At 29.2% G+C, this 21,814-nt stretch overlaps 1 protein-coding gene across 1 annotated transcript in view; it reads left to right on the top strand.

Annotated features, from left to right (window-relative positions):
* Nucleotides 1-214: 214 nt before the first annotated feature.
* The window catches only part of LOC100205364 (exportin-2), a 52,392-nt gene continuing 30,792 nt past the window's right edge, over nt 215-21,814 (top strand). The window contains exons 1-2 of the mRNA XM_065814694.1: nt 215-499; nt 21,347-21,514. Coding sequence (XP_065670766.1) covers nt 272-499; nt 21,347-21,514 — 396 coding nt within the window. The 5' untranslated portion in view covers nt 215-271. The remainder of the gene's footprint in view (nt 500-21,346; nt 21,515-21,814) is intronic.

Genomic DNA, 21,814 nt, shown 5'->3' with positions numbered 1-21,814 from the left:
GATTCTGCGCCATTTTATTTATATATTTAAAACTAGTTATAAGCTCAACATTAGACTGAAGACAATAATAATAATAATAATAATAATAATAATAATAATAATAATAATAATAATAATAATAATAATAATAATAATAAACACATTCAACTTTTATGCCATTTTTCAATTTTTTGTTTGTTTGCTTGTTTTAATTTTATTTTTTGTCATATTGCATAAAGAATGATTTTATCATTTTGGTAATAGTATTAATTAGTTATAATAAATTTCAATAATGGCTGATGCAAAGCAATTGGAACAGTTATCTCAAGTCCTTCAATATACATTATCTGCAGAAAAATCAGAGCGCAAACAAGCTGAATCTTATCTTGAATCAGTAGAGAGTACTGCAAATTATGGTGTTCTTTTACTGCAGATTTTAACTGCTAGTACTGCGTCTGATGTTATTCGAACAGCTGCAGCTGTTACATTTAAAAATTTTGTCAAGAGAAACTGGAGAGTTGTAAGTTTTTATTTGGTTACTACAATAAATTCCATATAAATCCTTAAATTTGTTTGGGCATAAAAATCTTATATATGTATTTTAAATGTATTGTATTAAGTTTTTTACCATGTTTTTGACAAAGATTTTTTTTAGCATCTTATTTTAATTCAAAGTTTAAACTTTTTAAATTATTGTTATTAGAATTTATATGTATTATTTTTCTGGTATATAATTATTCTAGGTTGTTTTTTTTTATCAATAGTCTGTTGTTTATTTATATCTTTTTATATCTTATATATAAATTATTTTTAAATAAATAATTTTCTTATAGATTACATTTTTAATATTTATATATATAATTTTCTTTTTTTAAATAAGAATACATAAGAATGAAACTAATGACAGTTAGAATAATCAAATATACTAGCAGTAAGCAACTTAATACAAGTTGTCAGTAAATAAATCAAAAATAAAAAACTAACTTGATATATTATCTGAAAGTTATTATAAAATACAAATTTATCTATATATAAACTATTTATCTCACCTCACTTTTAGTTAATGACTTACAGACTATATAACATCAGTAATTAAATCAATAAAAGCTAAAATAAAATAAAAATAAAGACCTAAAATACCTAAGAACTTAATAATAACATAGAAGGTTCCAGTTATTTGTCCCTATATTAATAAACCATTGATAAAAAGAGAGACTGACTGTTTCTTAGGCACTGCATTAAAAAAAAATTTGAAAAGACATACAACAAATCATTATGGTTTGTTAAATAATTTGTTATGAGCATGACAAATGTAATTTTGTAAATGACACAACATAGTAGTACAAATATAGCTGTAAAACATAAAACCATAAAACTGGTTTTGTAATGATACCAGTAAACAAAATTATTTTTACTTCAATTATTCTGGTTTCTTTTTAACTACTGATTAATTAATACAGTAAATTTTAAGTCATATATAAATTTACTAAATTAAAATCAATTTTTAACAGTTAACAAACTAATAAATCAACGACAAAATCATCTAAAAAAATAAGAATTAGATGTTTCAAATTACATTAAAAAAAAATTTGCATAAAAAATACATTAAAAAATAAATAAAAATAGAACAGTTCAAAGTTTACATTAAAAAAAAAAAGTAAAGTAAGACTTATAGTTATAAACTTAAATATCTAGTGACTAATATTAAGACTATATTAATTCTTTAAGGAATATTTCCTTATAATAAGCATAAATTTATTAGTTGTGTTATCATAAAATATCTGAAAACAATTTGAGAAATAATAATAAGAGCATAGTAAAAAGTAGATATGTGTAAAGTTGTAATTCAATTAAAATACAAAAAAATAATACATTAGATTCTTTCTTAGATCAGTTATGCTGATGGGCTTTCTAAAAAATTAAAAAGATGTAATTTCAACATGGATAAAAATCTTGCTCTATATGTTGCTAAGCAACACCACTTTTTAAAATCTTACTCCCATATTTACTTTGTGATATCCTTACTTACTTTCCTTTACTCCCATATTTAGTTTGTGATATCCATATGGAACGATATATAGTTATTTTGCTGCCTTGATGTCATTTGCTATCACAGTTCTCCTATTTCGGGCATTCTATATCCAATGAGTCTCTGCAGCTGGCTTTGAATATAATGGCCTGGAATTTAAACTCAAACTTAGAACTATCTAGGTATCTTTACAAACCAGCAAGTTCATTGTCTAAAATGCATAACAATGGTACTTAGGTAGAATGATGTCATCATTGGAACTTTCTAGAGTTTCCTCCAAAAAGAAATGCAACTAATAGACCAGTCAAGGATCCACTTTCTCTTTATGTTTTTCCTACTCGACTAAATCAAACTGGTTAAAGGCACTAACATAGTTTAAACCATTGTTTGTAGTTTTTGCATCAACCTGAGGATTAAAAAAACCAAATAATAATACCAAGTTTCAATTGACGACAACATTTTTAAATTGTTAAAATATTTTCTGGAACAAGAAACAGTTGTCTGTTGGTAGTTTTTGAAATAAATTGCTTCTACACACTCTCTCGTTTATACTAAACTCCAAATACAGGTTGGACCTAATGTCTGCAAAGATCTTTCCAGGGTTCATATTGTACCTGGAAAACCTGGAAAATTAGTTAATTTTAGCTAATTTCATAGAAAACCTGGAAAAGTCAGGGAATTTTTATTTTAATCAGATAGTCAGTGAATTCTGATTAAGAAGTTACTTGTGTTACAATTAGGTGATTATGTTTTTGTTGGTGCTACCCATTAATTTATTTTGACAATTAAGAAAATACCATACAGTGTTTCACAAGAAGGCGTGTGATTGATCGGCATTATATGGCCACACAATTTGACCACGGCTTTTTAATTTTTTGAAAATCGTAATAAAAATGCGCTAAAAACCTAAGCAAATACTTAAAAGACAATAACAGCAAACTAAACTAAAAAATAAAAAGAAATCTTAATGAAAGAGACAAAATAAACAAGTAAACATAAGAAACTAAAACTCCTAATAACATTTATAAAATAAAAAATAAAAATAAATCTTAATGAAAGAGAAAAAATAAACAAGTAAACATAAGAAACTATATGTGTAATTAGGAGTTTTAGTAACTCTTAATTAAATTACATTTGGAATAAACAACTTTGTATTGAAACTTGCTCAAAACTGTCAAAGCTCAGAAAGAATGATGCAGTTATTTTAAAGGATTTTGAAAAATTTAAAATTCAATACATGTATATTTTGATTTCAACTGCTGAAAAGTTATTTAAAAGATGTCCTCTTGATTCAAAAAATTTGCAATGAATTGTGGGATGTTTTCATTAGTTATGATCAAAAGTATAAATGCTTCAATGATTTTTACTTCAAAGACATTGACATAAAAAAGTATCCAGAGTTGTTATCTGTCATTAAGTTGGTTCTGACTCTGAGTCATGGACAGTAGGGTGGAGTGAATTTTAGTTTTTTTTACAATTCGTTTAGCCTGGGTATGCAAAAGTTGTCTATTCATTTCAGAAATACTCTGGAAAAATATCAATGCTCTGGGAAATTATCTTGAGGTTCCTCAAGACCTTTAAAATTTTAATGGGTCCCTAATATTATGTAAAAACAATTTTTTCAAAAGTATGTCATGTTGGGTCTCAAAAGAAGCAAAATTTTATAAAAATTTCAAAAATAACAATTATTTTATAAAAAAATTATTTGAAACTATAATTAAAAAAAATAAACTTTTTTCATTTTTAGTTTAAAAGGTCATTTTTTCTGCAATAAACTATAAAATAACAATTTTTTTTTAAAAAAATAATTGTTATTTTTGAAATTTTTTATAAAATTTTGCTTCTTTTGAGACCCAACATGACATACTTTTGAAAAACTTTTTTTTACATAATATTAGGGACCCATTAAAATTTTAAAGGTCTTGAGGAACTTCAAGATAATTTCCTAGAGCATTGATATTTTTCCAGAGTATTTCTGAAATGAATAGACAACTTTTGCACACCCAGGCTAAACGAATTGTAAAATAAACTAAAATTCACTCCACCCTAATGGACAGGCATCAATTGAACTGGGGTTTAGTGTCAATAAGGATGTTGTTACTGACAATATATCAACAGATGGTATTGTTGAGCAGCACCTTATGTGTAATTTCATCCTTACCAACAACTTCAACCCCCACACTCTCCATATTAGATCAGAAATGAAGGCTGCTTTTTAATTTGCACATCAAAATACCAACTCTTGGTTGATAAAGAGAAGTCAAAGAATAAAAAACATGCAATGCTAGGTCAGAAAACCATTATTTTGTCTGAAACTGAAGAACTAAAATTTCAAATGGGTTCTCTTACATAAACTTCATTGATGCTAGAAAAAGAGTTTGTCCTGAGTGTGGAACAAGCTGAAAAGAAAAAGAATATATCATTGGTCAGCAAAGTAAGTTCTTTAAAAAGGAAAAATGATGAGAAAATAAAAGGCATTGCTAGGTTGCAAGGAATATTGCTATGGAGGAAAAGAGAAAGAAACTGAATTAACAATTGATGCTTTTTGAAAATTAGTTAAAATAGCGGTAATGAAGGTATAGCTACAAATAGTGATAACAAATGACTAACACAAAGTAGTCTGTTATATGCATAAGATGTTGAAAGATATTGTTTACAATTTAATATTTAACATATGTCCACCGGTAAATTCATATATTCAAAAAATGTCTTTAAATCAACTCCTTAAATAAGGATAAAACTAAGCAAGATAAACACAAATGATTAAAATAATGATTGAAAAAATGATGACTAAAAATTGTTGTGGCAGCACCGGTTTTAACTAGGAGAGAAGAGGGGGTGGAGGTACTCAAAAACATACCTCCCCCTCCCCTCCTCCGATGTTGCCAAAAAAAAGCAGTATCCGCTTGTTTTTTGGCAACATAAACTCTGGGTTCTTTAATATATATATATATATATATATATATATATATATATATATATATATATATATATATATATATATATATATATATATACATATATATATATATATATATATATATATATATATATATATATATATATATATATATATATATATATATATATATATATATATATATATATATATACATATACATATATATATATATATATATATATATATATATATATATATATATATATATATATATATATATATATGTATGTATATTCATCTATTAGGCTGGCGCAGATGTATTTTTAATACATTGTTTCCAGTTTAGGATGTTGAATGCTGGATCTTCTTGACTCAATGCATGGGTTTGCTTGTGTCACTGCTTTTATGACTAGGCAACTCATTCTATTATCTCCTTATGAGGGTACAGCTCTAAAACTCAGTTTTATGGTTCTGAGGCCGGCTGGTAGTCAGGTTTCCCGAACTCTGTGGTAGCTCTCAGAGAGGCTGATTCCATCAACAGCTTAAAAATATCAAAGTATTAACAGTGCCATGTTGCGCATAGATGGTGTCCCTGTTTGTACTTTTGTTGTGCTTTGCGGAGGCCACATTTGGAGCCCTTTGTTACGGCTTAGGGTTTATTAGTAGTAATGAGGCATTGCTTGGGCTATTAAATGGTGTCCTGAGTACTATCTATGCTTTGAGTCAAGTTCTTCAATCTAATTTAAAAATGAATAAAGTACCAAAAACTATAAAACACAAAAAACCATCATCATCACCAAGTTCTCTAAACCTATCATTCACTAATATTCGTGGTCTTCGAAGTAACTTTTCTTCTGTTGAGTCTTATCTCTTGCAAAGTTCACCAGACCTACTTGCTCTTTGTGAGACTAATTTGAGTTCAGCTGTCTCATCTTGTGATCTTAGTGTTGATGGTTATCTTCCTCTGATTCGTAAAGACTCCAATAGTCACATGCTTGGCCTGGGCATTTACATTCATAAGAATTCACCTGTTTGTAGTGAAACTAGGTTTGAATCCACAGACTATTCTTTCATGTGCTTTCATTTAGCACCACTTCACTCTATTGCCTTTCTCTTTGTTCTATATCGCTCTCCTTCATCTCAAGACAGCACTCTTTTTGATGTTATTTCCGATCATATTGACCAAGCCCTCTCTCTTTATCCATCAGCTAATATAGTTGTTGTCGGTGACTTTAATGCTCACCACTCTGAATGGCTTGGCTCTAGTGTCAGTGACTCTGCAGGCATTAAAGCCCACAACTTTTGCTTTTCTCAATCCCTAACTCAAATAGTCAACTTTCAAACTCGCTTTCCTGACAACCCTAATCATTTACCTTCTCTACTTGACTTATGCCTTGTTTCTGATCCTAGTCAGTGCTCAGTTTCTCCACATTCACCCTTAGGTGCTTCTGATCACAGTTTGATCTCTCTAAAACTAATATCTCATTCTTCTTCATCACCTGAATCCCCCTATTATCGAACCTCTTACAACTACAGTAAAGCTGACTGGGATTCTTTCCGTGATTTTCTTCGTGATGGCCCTTGGGTAGAAATCTTTCAACTTCCTGTCGACAAATGTGATTCTTACATAACTTCGTGGATTCAGGCAGGCATGGAATCTTTTATTCCCTCTTGACGATTCCAGTTCAAACCTCACTCTCCTCCATGGTTTTCCTCACACTGTGCTGCTGCGATTGCCAATCGAAACCGTTACTTCCATATTTATCAGCAAAACAATTCTCCAGGAAACAGACGTCTGTTTATTACTGCAAGAAACAATTGTAAAAAGGTTTTGTCTAACGCCAAAACCCGCTATTCTCAGGTCATGAAATCTCGTATCTCATCTCAAAAATTAGGCTCTCGTGACTTCTGGAGAATCTTTAATAATATCAATAACAAGGGCAAATCTATAATTCCGCCTCTCTTGTATGGTTCAGACTTTGTCACCTCACCTAAAGACAAAGCCGAACTGTTTGCTAAAAACTTTTCATCAATATCATCTCTTGATTCCACTAATTGCGTTCTACCTGATATTGCCAACAAACAGGTTGATCCATTGCTTGACATTCATATCACTCCAGCATCTGTATCTAAAGTGATTTCCTGCCTAGACTCTTTTACAACTTGTGGCCCAGACAACATACCTGTTATTGTCTTGCAGAAGTGTTCTCCGGAGCTGTCGTCTATACTCTCAAAACTATTCAACAAGTGCTTATCAGAGTCTTGTTTTCCAGGCTGCTGGAAAGCCGCATCTGTTATCCCTATCTTCAAAAATTCTGGGGAGCGATCTGATTTGTCTAACTACCGTCCCATAAGTCTTCTTCCTATCATAAGCAAGGTTTTTGAATCTTTAATTAACAAACACTTAATTTCTCATCTGAATCTAATAACTTACTTTCTGACCATCAATATGGATTTCGATCTTCTCTTTCTACAGCTGATTTGCTAACAGTAATAACTGACAGGTTTTATCATGCATTAGATGAAGGTGGAGAGGTTAAGGCCATCGCTCTTGACATTTCAAAAGCGTTTGATAAAGTTTGGCATGCTGGTCTTTTTCATAAGCTTTCTTCTTATGGTGTATCCGGCAACATCTTTAAGATCATTGAATCTTTCCTTTCCAATCGTAGCATAAAAGTTGTCCTCGATGGACAACACTCTTCTTCTTATTCTGTAACTTCAGGGGGTCCTCAAGGTTCTATCCTTGGCCCTATACTTTTTTTAATTTACATTAACGATCTTCCAGATATTCTTACATCTAAGGTGGCATTGTTTGCTGATGATACTGCCATTTATTCTTGTCGTGATAAGAAACCAACACCTTCTGATTGCTTGGAGGGTGCTTTTGAGCTTGAAAAGGATCTCACTTCTGCTACAGCATGGGGCTCACAGTGGCTGGTGAACTTTAATTCAGATAAAACTCAATTTTTTTCAGCCAATCGTTATTGCAATAATTTAGATCTTCCTATATTTATGAACGGTGATGTACTCGATGAGTCACCTACTCTTCATCTTCTTGGATTAACTCTTACTTCGAATCTTTCTTGGAAACCATATATCAAATGGGTTGCAAAATTAGCATCTGCTAAGGTTGCATCTCTTTATCGAGCTCCCCACTTTCTTACTCTGGATTCTATTCTCTATCTCCATAAATCTTAAATCCGGCCTTGTATGGAATACTGTTGCCATATCTGGGGCGGATCTTCTAATGATGCCCTTTCTCTTTTAGACAAGGTGCAAAAACGCATTGTAAACATAGTTGGACCTGCTCTTGCAGCCAACCTCCAACCATTATCACATCGTCGTAATGTTGCTTCTCTTTCTCTTTTCTACAAATACTATAATGGGCACTGCTCTAAAGAGCTAGCGTCTCTTTTGCCATCTACTAAAATTCATTCTCGTATTACTCGTCATTCAATTAAGTGTCATCCTTTTTCTGTGATTGTTCCTAAGTGCTCCAAAAACGCTTATTCGTCTAGTTTTTTTCCTTGAACATCAGCTCTTTGGAATTCGCTTCCTTCATCTTGCTTTCCTGATTCATATAATTTGCAATCTTTTAAATCGTCCGTCAATCGTTATCTTGCTCTACAATCTTCATCTTTTCTCTTTCAGTAACTTCCAACTTTAATTAGTGGCTGCTTGCAGCCTTGTTGGAAGCGAAGATGTTTAAAAAAAAAAAAATATATATATATATATGTATATATATATGTATATATATATATATATATATATATATATATATATATATATATATATATATATGTATATATATATATCAGGCCTTGTTACGAGATTTTGCTGCGTAACAAAAACGCGTAACGCATTTCAAAGTAACTCAACTCAGCAAATATATTTTGCATCGTTAGAAGTTATATTGCTTCACTAGCACTTTTTCAAGTACCGCATTGTAATTAAAGTTATTTTATTAATGTGTTAAAAATCATACAAACAGTTTATTTTTTCTCACTATAACAAAAGTTACAAATAAAATCTAAGTTCTTATTTGAAAAATCATTTTTATTATTTTTTTCAAATATGAACTAAATTTTATTTTGAAAAAAATATTTTGTTCATTAAATGTAAAATACTATTTGATTATTTTCTTATAATTGTACAGTTGGTTTTTGGTTATTTTGTTAACTGTTAATAAATTTTTTCTTATTTATTTTATAAACTCTTTTTAATAATGTTTTTAAACAATAGTTTTTTTTTATTATTTATCAGTTACCCATAACATATTCTTGATCATAATTTATTTTCATAAATTAAACGAACGTCATTAAAACTTTACGTTATTGAATTAACAATAAACAAAATATCTTAATAATAAAATACTTACATCAAAATAAATCGTGCATTTTTTAAACCATTATGACAAAAAATAATTTTCATATTTTAAAGGAATTTTTTTATTTAATTCCTTAAGATAAAATTTAAGACACTTTATTTTCTTTAACCAATTTTTAACAGCTACAAAAAAATTATTAAACAAACTGTTTCTTTAACAAAAAATCTATTAGTTTACAATTGTGGTTAAATGCTCTACTGACGACTTTATTTATGAATAAACGTCACGTAAACGATATCAAAAGATAATTTAAATATTCTTAAAGATAAAAGTTTTTGCGTAACGCAAAACTGCTGAATGCATAGGCAAATCGCCTTTTTGCAGGCAAAATGCGAACTGTGTAACGCTTCTTAACAAGGCCTGATATATAGATATATATCTTATACTGCTTATTTAGGTCAGTCTGATATCATACTGAAATAGCCTGCTGATGGGGGCTTCAGTACATACATCAACTGACAAATAGTCTGACTCGCAGTGGAGTGCTGCTACATTGACTGAGGGTTTGGCATGGGGCAGCAATCTTTTATTACATTATTCTTTGTTTTTTTTTTCTTTTTCTCAAAATTTATATTTGATTAATGTAGCAAAAATATGGTAACAATTTGTTACATAAATATGCTATAGTAGATAATTTGGAACATTTTAAAAATTTGCTAAAAATTTAAAAGATTTGTTTAAAAATTATTTTTTACAATCAAAATTTTAAGTATAAAAATTATATGCATAGGTCATTTATTTTTTGAACCACTGAATTTGTTTTAGTCATTATTTGTTGTTATTTTAGCAAAAAATTCTATTATTCTTTATGGAAAAGACAAGTGAAATAACAACAGAAAAACATGCTCAGATAGGATTTTTGCATGTAAAAGAATTGACACTGACTGCTATTGCTGCACATTTTAAAGCTTGCTCACTATATTTCTAACCATTTAGCTAATTGTTTGAAAGCATATAATTAATTGTTTGAAAAATACTAAGTAATAGCATGATTATTAACATATTTTGATAAAATAACTAATTTAATTAAAATCATGTTTTTTTATACCATGTTCCAAACTTTTGATTGTGATTGTGTGTGTGTGTGTGTGTGTGTGTGTGTGTGTGTGTGTGTGTGTGTGTGTGTGTGTGTGTGTGTGTATGTCTATATGAACCTCTACTATGAAGCTTGCACTCAATGAAGACCTTCGCTACTACTCATACAAGCATCCAGAGGATGCAACATTCATTTCGCATGACAAAGCCCGAATTCCAATGCCAGGGTTCTTCAACACCTGTTCCTGCAGACTTGCGAGGAATTCTGCTGTACGAACGCAATCAGATCGTCTGCTAGGGATCTTTCTTCTTACTACATCCTCGTAGTCACCATTGCAAGTCTCTAGTTCATACCTGATTGTTTTTACTGTGTTCAGGGAGCATTGGGCAGCAGTCAAAATATCCTTATTTTGATGGCCGGCATGAATCATCATGATGCAAGTTATTCTCTTCCATGATTCAGGTGGGTTCCAGTCATCCATCCTTTCTGACATCTTGTATATGAATGAAGAACGGTTTAAACTTTTAAATGACCTGTAGTGTGTATTAATACCTTTAATCTACAAAAAAATATAATCAATTATAAATATGTCAAATTTATCCCGAACACCCTGTATATATATATATATATATATATATATATATATATATATATATATATATATATATATATATATATATATATATATATATATATATATATATATATATATATATATATATATATATATATATATATATATATATATATAGAACTCTTATATGTTGTGAGAAAATTTTTTCCGTATTTTGTTGACAAAAAGTAAAAGTTAAAATGCAAGACAGGGTTTTTTTTTTTTTATTAATTGATAGACTGCCTGCCCCAAACAAACCCTCAGTTGATGTAGCAGCACTCCCTTGTGAATCAGGCTAAAAGATAGTAGATGTAGCAGCACTCTGTTGCGAGTCAGGCTATTTGTTAGTCAATATAGCAGCACTCTGTTGCGAGTCAAGCTATTTGTCAGTCGATATAGCAGCACTCCGTTGCAAGTCAGGCTATTTGTCAGTCGATGTAGCAGCACTTTGTTGCGAGTCAGGCTATAAGATAGTCGATGTAGCAACACTATATATATATTTATATATATATATATATATATATATCTACTTCAGCATTTGTATATATCTGCTACAGCATGCGGTCGCACCCCTTGTTTGTCCACGTCCAAAGTAATTTTTTTAGACAAACTGACTACGGCAGTTCGCATACTACAACTTATAAAGCGTTTCAATAATTTGCAGCAAAATGCTTAACTTATCTACTGAGAAAAAACAAAACAATCAAGTTTAATTAAATAAACTAGAAAAGTTAATAATTAAAAAAAAGTTAATAAAATGTTTTTTTTATAAAATATTTATACAACTTTTGTATTCTTTTTTTTAGTCATTGTTGAAAAAAACATCTTTTATAACGATTTAACAACAATTGAAAGTTTTGATATGCAATTTTTTCATGATTTTTATCAGTCCATACAACTAATTTGCTATGTACGCTAGAACTATGAAAAATTTTGTTAATTTTTTTTCTTATGTTTTTTCATTTTGTACATCTTTTTGCTTTTAAAAATGTTTTTGCTATATTTGACGTTTTTTTCTTAATACAAGAAAATAAGAAAACAAATCGTTATTTATTTGTAAAATATTTTATTCGAATAATAAATTTTCTAATGACGAAATAAGTCAAATAAAAGAGTAACATGGTTTCTTTTATAAATGTATTTGCAACACTTGATGCAGGTCTAAATTTGTTTCTTTTATATTGCCCAATTTCCAATGTTTTCACAAATTACTAAAGATTATGAACATAACTGTTCATAATCTTTGAAAACTGTTTGAAAAAATGCTTAAAAAATCCAAAACTTAAAAAAATTTTTTAAATAAGCTCCTAAACCTTTTGTTAAAAAAGTTTAGTAAATTAACAATGCACTAGCCCACAAGCTTTTGGAGCATCACCAATAACAATATTTTGTTAGGAAATAAACTATCAGGTTTAAATACACAATTTGGATAATCCTACAAAAGTGCAGATTATGTTGGTATTAAAAACAGCCAAATATTTTATATTCAGATATTAGTATTTTTTATTTTTTTACTTGAACAACTAGTTAAAAAAAAAGTTTTTTTTTTTTTTTTTTACAAAAAATAGCAGTTAGTTTTTTTGATTTCCTGTGCATTGATAAAAACAGAAAAGTTCAGCAAAAACATTTGAAAAATAAATTTAAAATTGTTTCTAGCGTAAATTATCAAGCATTTCCTTAATATACTGACTGAAGTCACGAAAAAATTGTATATCAAAAAGTATTTTTATTTTTGTTGTATTCTTATCTACTTTTTTCCTAGCCTTTATTTTTTTGCCATTATTTTTTTGATAACAGTTTTCTTTTTTTTAATATTCACATTTTTGTAACTTATTTTATTTAGATTTTCTATTTCGTATAGTCTTCGGTTCTTTAAGTATTGCTGTTTTATTTTCTCTAATTTCTTATAGCTTTATTTTGCTGCAAATTCTTAAAATGCTTACTATATAAAAACATGGTCAAGTTGTCTAAAAAAATTTACTTTAAGTGGGCGAACAAAGCTCTAGCAAATGAATATTGATGTAGGCACATGAAAGTTTATTTAAAATATACATTTAGTACTAAAATTAATTTAAGTCATTTTTATGCTTCCGAAAGTTACAGTTTGTGTTGCCTGATAAAAAAGTATCATTGTAAAATGTTATTTTAACCATGAATTTATTTGCATAATTGGAATTAATTTAGCATGAAAATAAAGCTAACATGTTCAAATTGTTGTGGGTCAGATTTTATACTTGAAATATTTCAAGGAAATAGCAAAAGAACTTTGCAATTTTCATGTAATGTAAGTTAGCAAAAATATGATAAAGTTTTGTTTTTTCTAAAATTAAGTTAAAAAACTTAAGTTTTTTAATAATATATGCAAAAGAGTATTAAATGTTACGTTTTTACATTTAAATAGTTAAATAGTTAAAAAAAGTTGCTTAGTTAAAGCACATTTTTATTTTAAATTTGTGTAACAAAATTTTTTGTTAACAAAATGAATTACGTCATTAAGTAATTCTTATTTCGTTGCGTTAGTTTGACAAGGTTGTAACTGAAACTTTTTATATAAGGAGAATATAGAAAAAAAATCTTTAATTTTTAATGTTATATTAAAATTATTCATATTATTATTATTTTTTTATTTGTTTATGTATTATTACATTGGTTGACATAAATATACATAAATAAATAAAAATAAGAATTATATAAATATTTTTATTTAGACATTTAAAAAAAAAGTTCATTTGCTATTTTCCTAATATTAAAAAAAATCAGTTAAAACCTTTTTTATTTTTGTTTTAGTAAAACAAGTTATTGGTAAATGCAATTAAAGGGGGTCATCCATAAAGCACGTTACCCTTTATTTGATAATTCTTAACCCCTTCCCTCTTGTCACAAATGATCACATATACATAAACCCCCTCTTCCTCCTAATATTTAAATAATAATATTTGAAAAGATTTAAATTTAAATATTTGCAGCATTTTAAAAATTCAACCTAATGAAAATAAAGCAATACGCATAAACAAAATAATTTAAGTAAAAACTGACAATTCAAAGATTTTCTTATATAAATGACTCAAATAAGTATTAATAAAGTTGTCATAATAAAATTATCATTAGAAAAATCTTTTCGATTTGATAGCTTTCATAAATGTTATGAAAAATCACTTAGAAAAAGTTTTTTTAAATTTCCTTTGTTAATTATTTTTAATGAATGAGTTCAATAATTTTGCGATTCTTTTGTTATGTAACTCTAAAAACTAACTCTTAATAATAGATATAAAAAATCAACGATAATAATCAACGATAATAATCAACGATAATAATCACTCGGTAATATAAGTGATGTAGCGTAAGTTAAATATATCAAAAAAACAAGTTTATTTTCATTAGCCAGTCACCTCTAATAAATTTTTATATATTTTTTAAATTGGCATAGAGTTCTCAACATTTTGTAAAAGTTTCTAATACAAACCACTTAACTGATTTGCAGAAATCTGACCTAAAAGTGGAAGCAATTTTTTAACCTTGTTTTCTGTGTAACATAAGTTAAATCAGGGTTAGGGTTAGGCATTTTCAGTAATAAGTTTGCTCTCTTTTTTCAGTAATAAGTTTTGTAATAAGTAATAAGTCTAGTTTTCTTTCTTCAGTAATAAGCTCGCCCTCTATTTTATTCTTCAGACTAACAGCTTTCATACAAAATTGCTAAAAGTTTAATTTACAATTTAAATATGCAAATATTTGAATAAGTTGTTGCGCTTGTAGCGTAAGTTAAAAATGGAATTGCCCATATATATATATATATATGTATATATATATTATATATATATATATATATATATATATATATATATATATATATATATATATAATGTTTCAATGTCATATCTTGTTGTACGTGAATATATATATATATATATATTTGAATATAAAGCATAAAAAACAGCTGCGTACAAACTAAATTTATTCTTCAAAATATTTCGATCTGCTTTTGCATAGATCGTCATCAGACATAAAATATAATACAAAAAAACCGTTACAAATATTACTTAAAAATGTCAAAGAAGACATTAAAAAGAAGCCATAAATGATTACATAATAACGTAAATATAAAACTATCAAATATTATTTGACTCCTTTTTTTGGATAATTTTTTTAAACAGAGGTCTTAAACTGTTTGTAGAAATTTTAATGCTATAGTCACGGTTGAGAAGTATTGGAGCATGTTTTAATTCTTGGTATGTTGAGGCGTAATTAATTTCAAGTGATTCTCTAACTTTACGTTCATCGTACTCTGATTTTATTGCTAGAGTTTTCGGATTTGACCAATCAAACATGCCATTACATTCTCGACCATATTCGGTTGCACCAGATGCATCCCATTTACCTTTTAAATAGTTTTTTTGATGTTCAATGCGTCTCGTTAAAATCTTCTTTTGGCAGTATATACATTGGTTTCACCAATGTATATACTGCCACAAGAGCATGTGAGTTTATAGACACCGAGATTGCTATTTGGAATTAACTTAGACTTGTTGTTGCATAAGATGTTTTTTAATGTAGGTGGTGTAGTAAATATTATTCTGACGTTGTAAGGTTTAAGTTCTTTTCTTAGTTTTGGACCTATTCTTGGGAGCCATGGAAGTTTAACTGTATATTTAAATGTTTCTGTTTTATTATAGTTTATTTTAGAAAGGTTGATTCTTTTCTGAATATAGTTCTTAGCAGTTGTTTCAAGCTTTAATCTATTTTGTCCGCTTTCTGCAAACATATTTACTAAAAACTGTATTTCATCATCAAGATATTTTTTGGAACAAATTTTAACGGCACGAGATAAAAAACCTTTAAAAACACCCATAACTATTTTTGGATTAAGTTTTGATGTATTTTTTATTTGTATATTAGTGATAGCCGACTTTCGATAGATTTTGAAGTTATAGTATGAGTTATTAGTATTGGTTACAGTTATATCCAAGAAGTTTAACTCCTTTTTATTGTTTTCTTTTTCTGAAGTATATTTTATTGCTGGATCTTGTTCATTTAACAACTCCAGAAACTTATCATGATTTTGTATTGAGTCGAATCTTGCATGACTGTCATCTACATACCTTCTGTAAGTCTTTGGCGAAAAATGACCAACCTCAGCAATAATAAGAGCTTTTGCTTCCAAATGCTGTAAAAACGCTTCGGCAACTACGACCATTAAGGACAAACCTATAGGTCCCGAATTCGGTATAGATCTTATCTCATTTTTGTATAAAAAATAACATTGGTTAAGGCAGAGCTCGATCATTTCATGTATATCACTAAGAGTTAGTTTGGTTCTTTTTTTAAGATTATCAATATCGTTGTTTAAAATATCAATAATCACAGGAATCGCTCTGTCAATTGGAATGGAGGGATATAACGCCACCACATCAAAAGAAACTTGAATTTCACTAGGATCAATTAACCAAGATTTTGCTTCGTTGGCAAACGAGGAGGAGTTTAATAATCTTGTTTTGTTTTTGTTTAAGGTTGGTTGTATAATTTTTACAAGATGCTCTGATGATCCATATGGTGGGGTACCTATAGTATAAACGACTGGCCGCATTGAATATTTCTTTTCTGGCTTGTGAGCTTTTATGACCCCATATAAACGTGGAGGTACGCAGTCAGAAGGGTACATTTGAAAATAAGTCTTGTTATCTAACTTTTTTTGTTTTCGTAACCTGTATAATAGTTTCTGGAATTTAGTCATAAGAGTTTGGGTCGGGTCATGGTTGATAGTTACTGAGTGTTTAATTTCCTCTTCCAATTTATAAAATGCGTCCTCTTCGTTTATAAGTACAAATCTTGTTCCTTTATCAAATGGATAAACTGCTAAACCTTTCATTTTTTTCTTCAAATTATTTAAAGATAATCTTTGTTTATTTGATAAATTATCGGGTAATCTATGTTTTATATTTTTAATAAGAATTTTACTCACGTTTTGTCGAATCTTTTCTGCATCAGATTTTTTACTCTTTTTTTCTAAATGTAAAGCAAAAGATTCGATTGGTGTTAAAATTTCCATATAAGGCAACTTTTTAAACGACGGTGCAAAATTTGGTCCAAGATTCAGGAGATTTATTGTGGAGGTGTCTAACTGAGTTAAATTTAAGATTCCAGATTTAACTATATTTTTATTCAATCCGTTTGATTGTTTTTGGTTCTTGTAAGTCATTTTATAAAGTTTTTCAAACTTATCTTTTAAATGTTTCTTTGTAATTTCGTAATGATGTTTTTTCGATTTTTCAGTAACATTTTCAATAATTTTATTGTGATTAGGTGTCAAAATTTTTTTATAAATTATAACAAATATTTTATATAAGATTCTTACTTGTAAAAAATCTATATTTTGCTTTATTTTGTTTCGGGCGTGTATCAATAAGTTTCTTTGATATTGTTTAGTAATATTTTCTGCTTTTTTCAATTTAATTGGTGATCTTACTTTTAACAATGGTGGAATTATATGATTGGAAACGCACCTTTGAAGAAAGATTAATTGGTTTTTCGATATTGCATTTCTAATTTGTTGTTGTTTAAGTTTTACTGTAGCGTTATATGTCTCCTTGCGGTAGGAATTAGTAATAAAATGTTTCAATGTCATATCTTGTTGTATGTGAATATATATATATATATATATATATATATATATATATATATATATATATATATATATATTTGAATATAAAGCAAAATTTCTACCCAAGGGCCATCACGAAGAAAATCACGGAAAGAATCCCAGTCAGCTTTACTGTAGTTGTAAGAGGTTCGATAATAGGGGGATTCAGGTGATGAAGAAGTATGAGATATTAGTTTTAGAGAGATCAAACTGTGATCAGAAGAACCTAAAGGTGAATGTAGAGAAACTGAGCACTGACTAGGATCAGAAACAAGACATAAGTCGAGTAGAGAAGGTAGATGATTCCGGTTGTCAGGAAAGCGAGTTGGAAAGTTGACTATTTGAGTTAGGGATTGAGAAAGGAAAAGTTGTGGGCATTAATGCTTGCTGAGTCACTGACACTAGAGCCAAGCCATTCAGAGTGGTGAGCATTAAAGTCACCGACAACAACTATATTAGCTGATGGATAAAGAGAGAGGACTTGATCAATATGATCAGAAATAACATCAAAGAGAGTGCAGTCTTGAGATGAATGAGAGCGATATAGAACAAAGAGAAAGGCAATAGAGTGAAGTGGTGCTAAACGAAAGCACATGAAAGAAAAGTCTGTGGATTCAAACCTAGTTTCACTACAGATGGGTGAATTCTTACAAATGTAAATGCCCAGGCCAAGCATAATAGGAAGATAACCATCAACACTAAGATCACAAGATGAGACAGCCGAACTCAAATTAGTCTCATAAAGAGCAAGTAGGTCTGGTGAACTTTGCAAGAGATAAGACTCAACAGAAGAAAAGTTACTTTGAAGACCACGAATATTAGTGAATGATAAGTTTAGAGAACTTGGTGATGATGATGGTTTTTTGTGTTTTTTATTTAATTAGATTGAAGATCTTGACTCAAAGCATAGATAGTACTCAGGACACCGTTTAATAGCCCAAGCAAATGCCTCATTACTACTAATAAACCCTAAGCCGTAACAAAGGGCTCCAAATGTGGCCTCCGCAATGCACACCAAAAGTACAAACAGGGACACCATCCATGCGCAACATGGCACTGTTAATACTTTGATATTTTTCAGCTGTTGATGGAATTAGCCTCTCTGAGAGCTACCACAGAGTTCGGGAAACCTGACTACCAGCCGGCCTCAACCATAAAACTGAGTTTTAGAGCTGTACCCTCATTAGGAGATAATAGAATGAGTTGCCTAGTCATAAAAACAGAGACACAAATAAAACCCATGCATTGAATCAAGAAGATCCAGCATTCAACATCCTAAACTGGAAACAATGTATTAAAAAATACATCTGCGCCAGCCTAATAGATGAAGAAGGGGTGCGAGGCTGGTCAACAGATAGAATCTGTTTACCCCTTAAGTCTTTGCCTAGGAGGCCCAACCAAGAGCCCCAAGGCAGAGGGTGTTTTAAATCGGAGTTGGCATCTCCTAGCCTTTGCCTAAAAAGGCGTATCCTACAAGGCAGCAGGACATAAGTCTTTGATAAAGTTTGGTATGCAGGACACAAAGTCTTTGATAAAGTTTGGTATGCTGGTCTTCTACATAAGCTCTCTTTTTACAGTGTATCAGGTAAAATCTTTAACGCTAATGATTCCTATCTTAGCAGTCACAGTTTACAAGTTGTCTTTGATAGACAGCACTTCTTCATTTCCTGTGACTTCAGGGGTTCCTCAAGGTTCTATCCTTGGGCCCCATACTTTTTTTATTTTAAATTAATGACTTCCCAAAATTTCTCACATCTAAAGTGGCATTGTATGCTGATGATACTATCATTTTCAGCTCTCGAAATTAGGGTTGGCATTCAGCAATGCTGACCTTATTTCTATGTTTTATCATAAAACTTTTGTGTCAATTTTTTTGCCAACCTTTATCAGATCAAAGTCAGCAAAATATTGCCAACCTCATTTTCGCTAATTCCGAGGGCTGAAATTTTTTTTTGTCTTGATAAGAAGCCAACACTCTTTGTTTGCTCTTCCTATATTTATGAATGGTAATTTACTCTGAGTCATCTACCCTTTGTCTTCTAGGATTAACGCTTACTTTCGATCTTTCTTGTAAACCATATATCAAACTAATCGCAAAATTAGCACCTGCTAATGTTGCATCTCTTTATCATGCTTACCACTTTCTTACTCTGTATTATATTCTTTAACTCTATAAATCTCAAATTCATCTTTCCAAGACTATTAATAACAAAAAACCAGCAGACTTTGAAACTTCAATGCAGAAATATCACTAAGTACAATTCGTGACTTCAATTTTTACCTCTAGTACTTAACAACAGAGATGGTACCTGTTGCTCTATGGAGTAGTTTGGTGCCAGCACATGAACGTTGCCATCTTGCAGACAAACTTCATGCAGGAAAGACTGATTATGTTTTGATTATGCCACAGCTCATATTTGGGACAGGATTTGGAATGCAGAGATTTCTCACTAACGACATAATAATGTTAACACGATTTGCAGATCTTATTGGACTAGGTTCATGGTTTATCTTTCACAACCTTCAGTTGAACTCAGCGTTCTTGATGCATGATGATTTTTGTAATTTGTCAAACTTAGCCTCATTTAATGCATCATTAGTCAACCTGAATGCCATTAACATTATCAATGACTGAGCTGAGAGGGAAGTTCTCAGTGTAAACTTTCTGGCCTTTTCAAAAAGAGAAGATTATTAGCAGAATGTTCTGCAGGTGGTTGGGCTAGATTGTCATGCACAGCGTGATCCCCATAAATCATAGAAATGACTGGAATTTACCTTTATTTTGACCAATATCAGTGTAAGAATGGTGTAAACTTCTGTTTGATTCACTTTTTAGAATGTTTTTTTTTTTTGTATTGCTTGTGTTATAAAAATAATAAAGCTATGGATATAATGGTATTGCAGTTGGTATAAACTATGTAAAATGATAAAAGTTCAACACTGGCGTACCCCCTAAATTTTGTCCAATTCTTTTGAAACTTTGCCTCAAATTATTTTTTATGCTAAGAAAAAAAAAAATGAATAGAAGTGAGTTAAACAAAATAGATATATACACACACATGACCAGAATACATATATATTCTTTTGTTTAAATAACATTTACCTCTAAATATTGTTTGAATTGCTTCCAAGTCTGTCAAACAAAACTTGTTCTTATACCCAACATGGGGAACCTTTAGAAGAATAAAAATTAAAAAATTTGACCACCCTAATTTGCCTATATCTATATATAAATGCATCTGCTTGAGGTAATTATATCTATTATATATTTTTATAAATACTACTTATCATCCTGATTGTGCATAAAATACATCTACCTAGTAGATGTATTTTATGTACATTCACAAAAATATAATCCTTATAAGTAGATGTTGTTATATTTATAATATAAGATTGATATTATTTGAAAGTACTATAATTGCTTTATTTATAATATAAGATTGATACTATTTGAAAGTACTATTGTTACTTTGTTTACAAAAGTTTTGAAAAAAACTTAAATTGTGATTTATATATAAAATTTTTAATTTTGATTTTTTTTTTTTTAAATACATTATGAAAAAAGTTTATTTTATTATTATGTTTGCATGTTGTTGTTTTTTATTTGGTTCTTTTATTAATTTACAATATTTTTTTAGATTTGATTTTAAAGATTTAATTTTAAACTTTAAAGATTTAATTTTAAATATTTTATCAGACTTGATTATTTAATTTTATTAAATTTTTGAATTTAGAATTGATTATTTAATTTTATTAAATTTTTAAGATAGAAGGTGAATCATCAAAAATCAGTGATGTTGACAGAGATTTGATAAAAACAAACATTGTCCAATTAATGTTGAATAGTCCATCATCTATTCAAAAGCAATTAAGTGATGCAATTAGCTTTATTGGCAGAGAAGATTTTCCAGAAAAATGGAAAAATTTACTTGGGGTAAATATTTGATTTATTAATTAAAGTTAGTTGACTTTATGTGATAGTTCGAAACCCACTTAGTAAGGTTTGAAAAGTAATACCTCTTCCTTTGAAAAGCATTTTATAAAAAAAACTTAAAGAGTGTTTTATATAATTTATATAAGTATTTTAAATTTGTTGTTTAAGAAAAAAGATATAAGTTTTAGTTTGTTTTTTATTTTTATTTTTAATTTACCTCCTCAAGGCCATAGAGGCCACTACAATCGAGAAGGCTACTTTAGTTGTGGTTACAACTCTCTCTCTCAACTCTATAACTCC

The sequence above is a fragment of the Hydra vulgaris genome, chromosome 12 (genome assembly GCF_038396675.1).
Source record: "Hydra vulgaris chromosome 12, alternate assembly HydraT2T_AEP".
NCBI lineage: Eukaryota > Metazoa > Cnidaria > Hydrozoa > Anthoathecata > Hydridae > Hydra > Hydra vulgaris.
The sequence above is the reverse complement of the archived record's forward strand: the minus strand, read 5'-3'. Positions and strand labels throughout refer to the sequence as shown.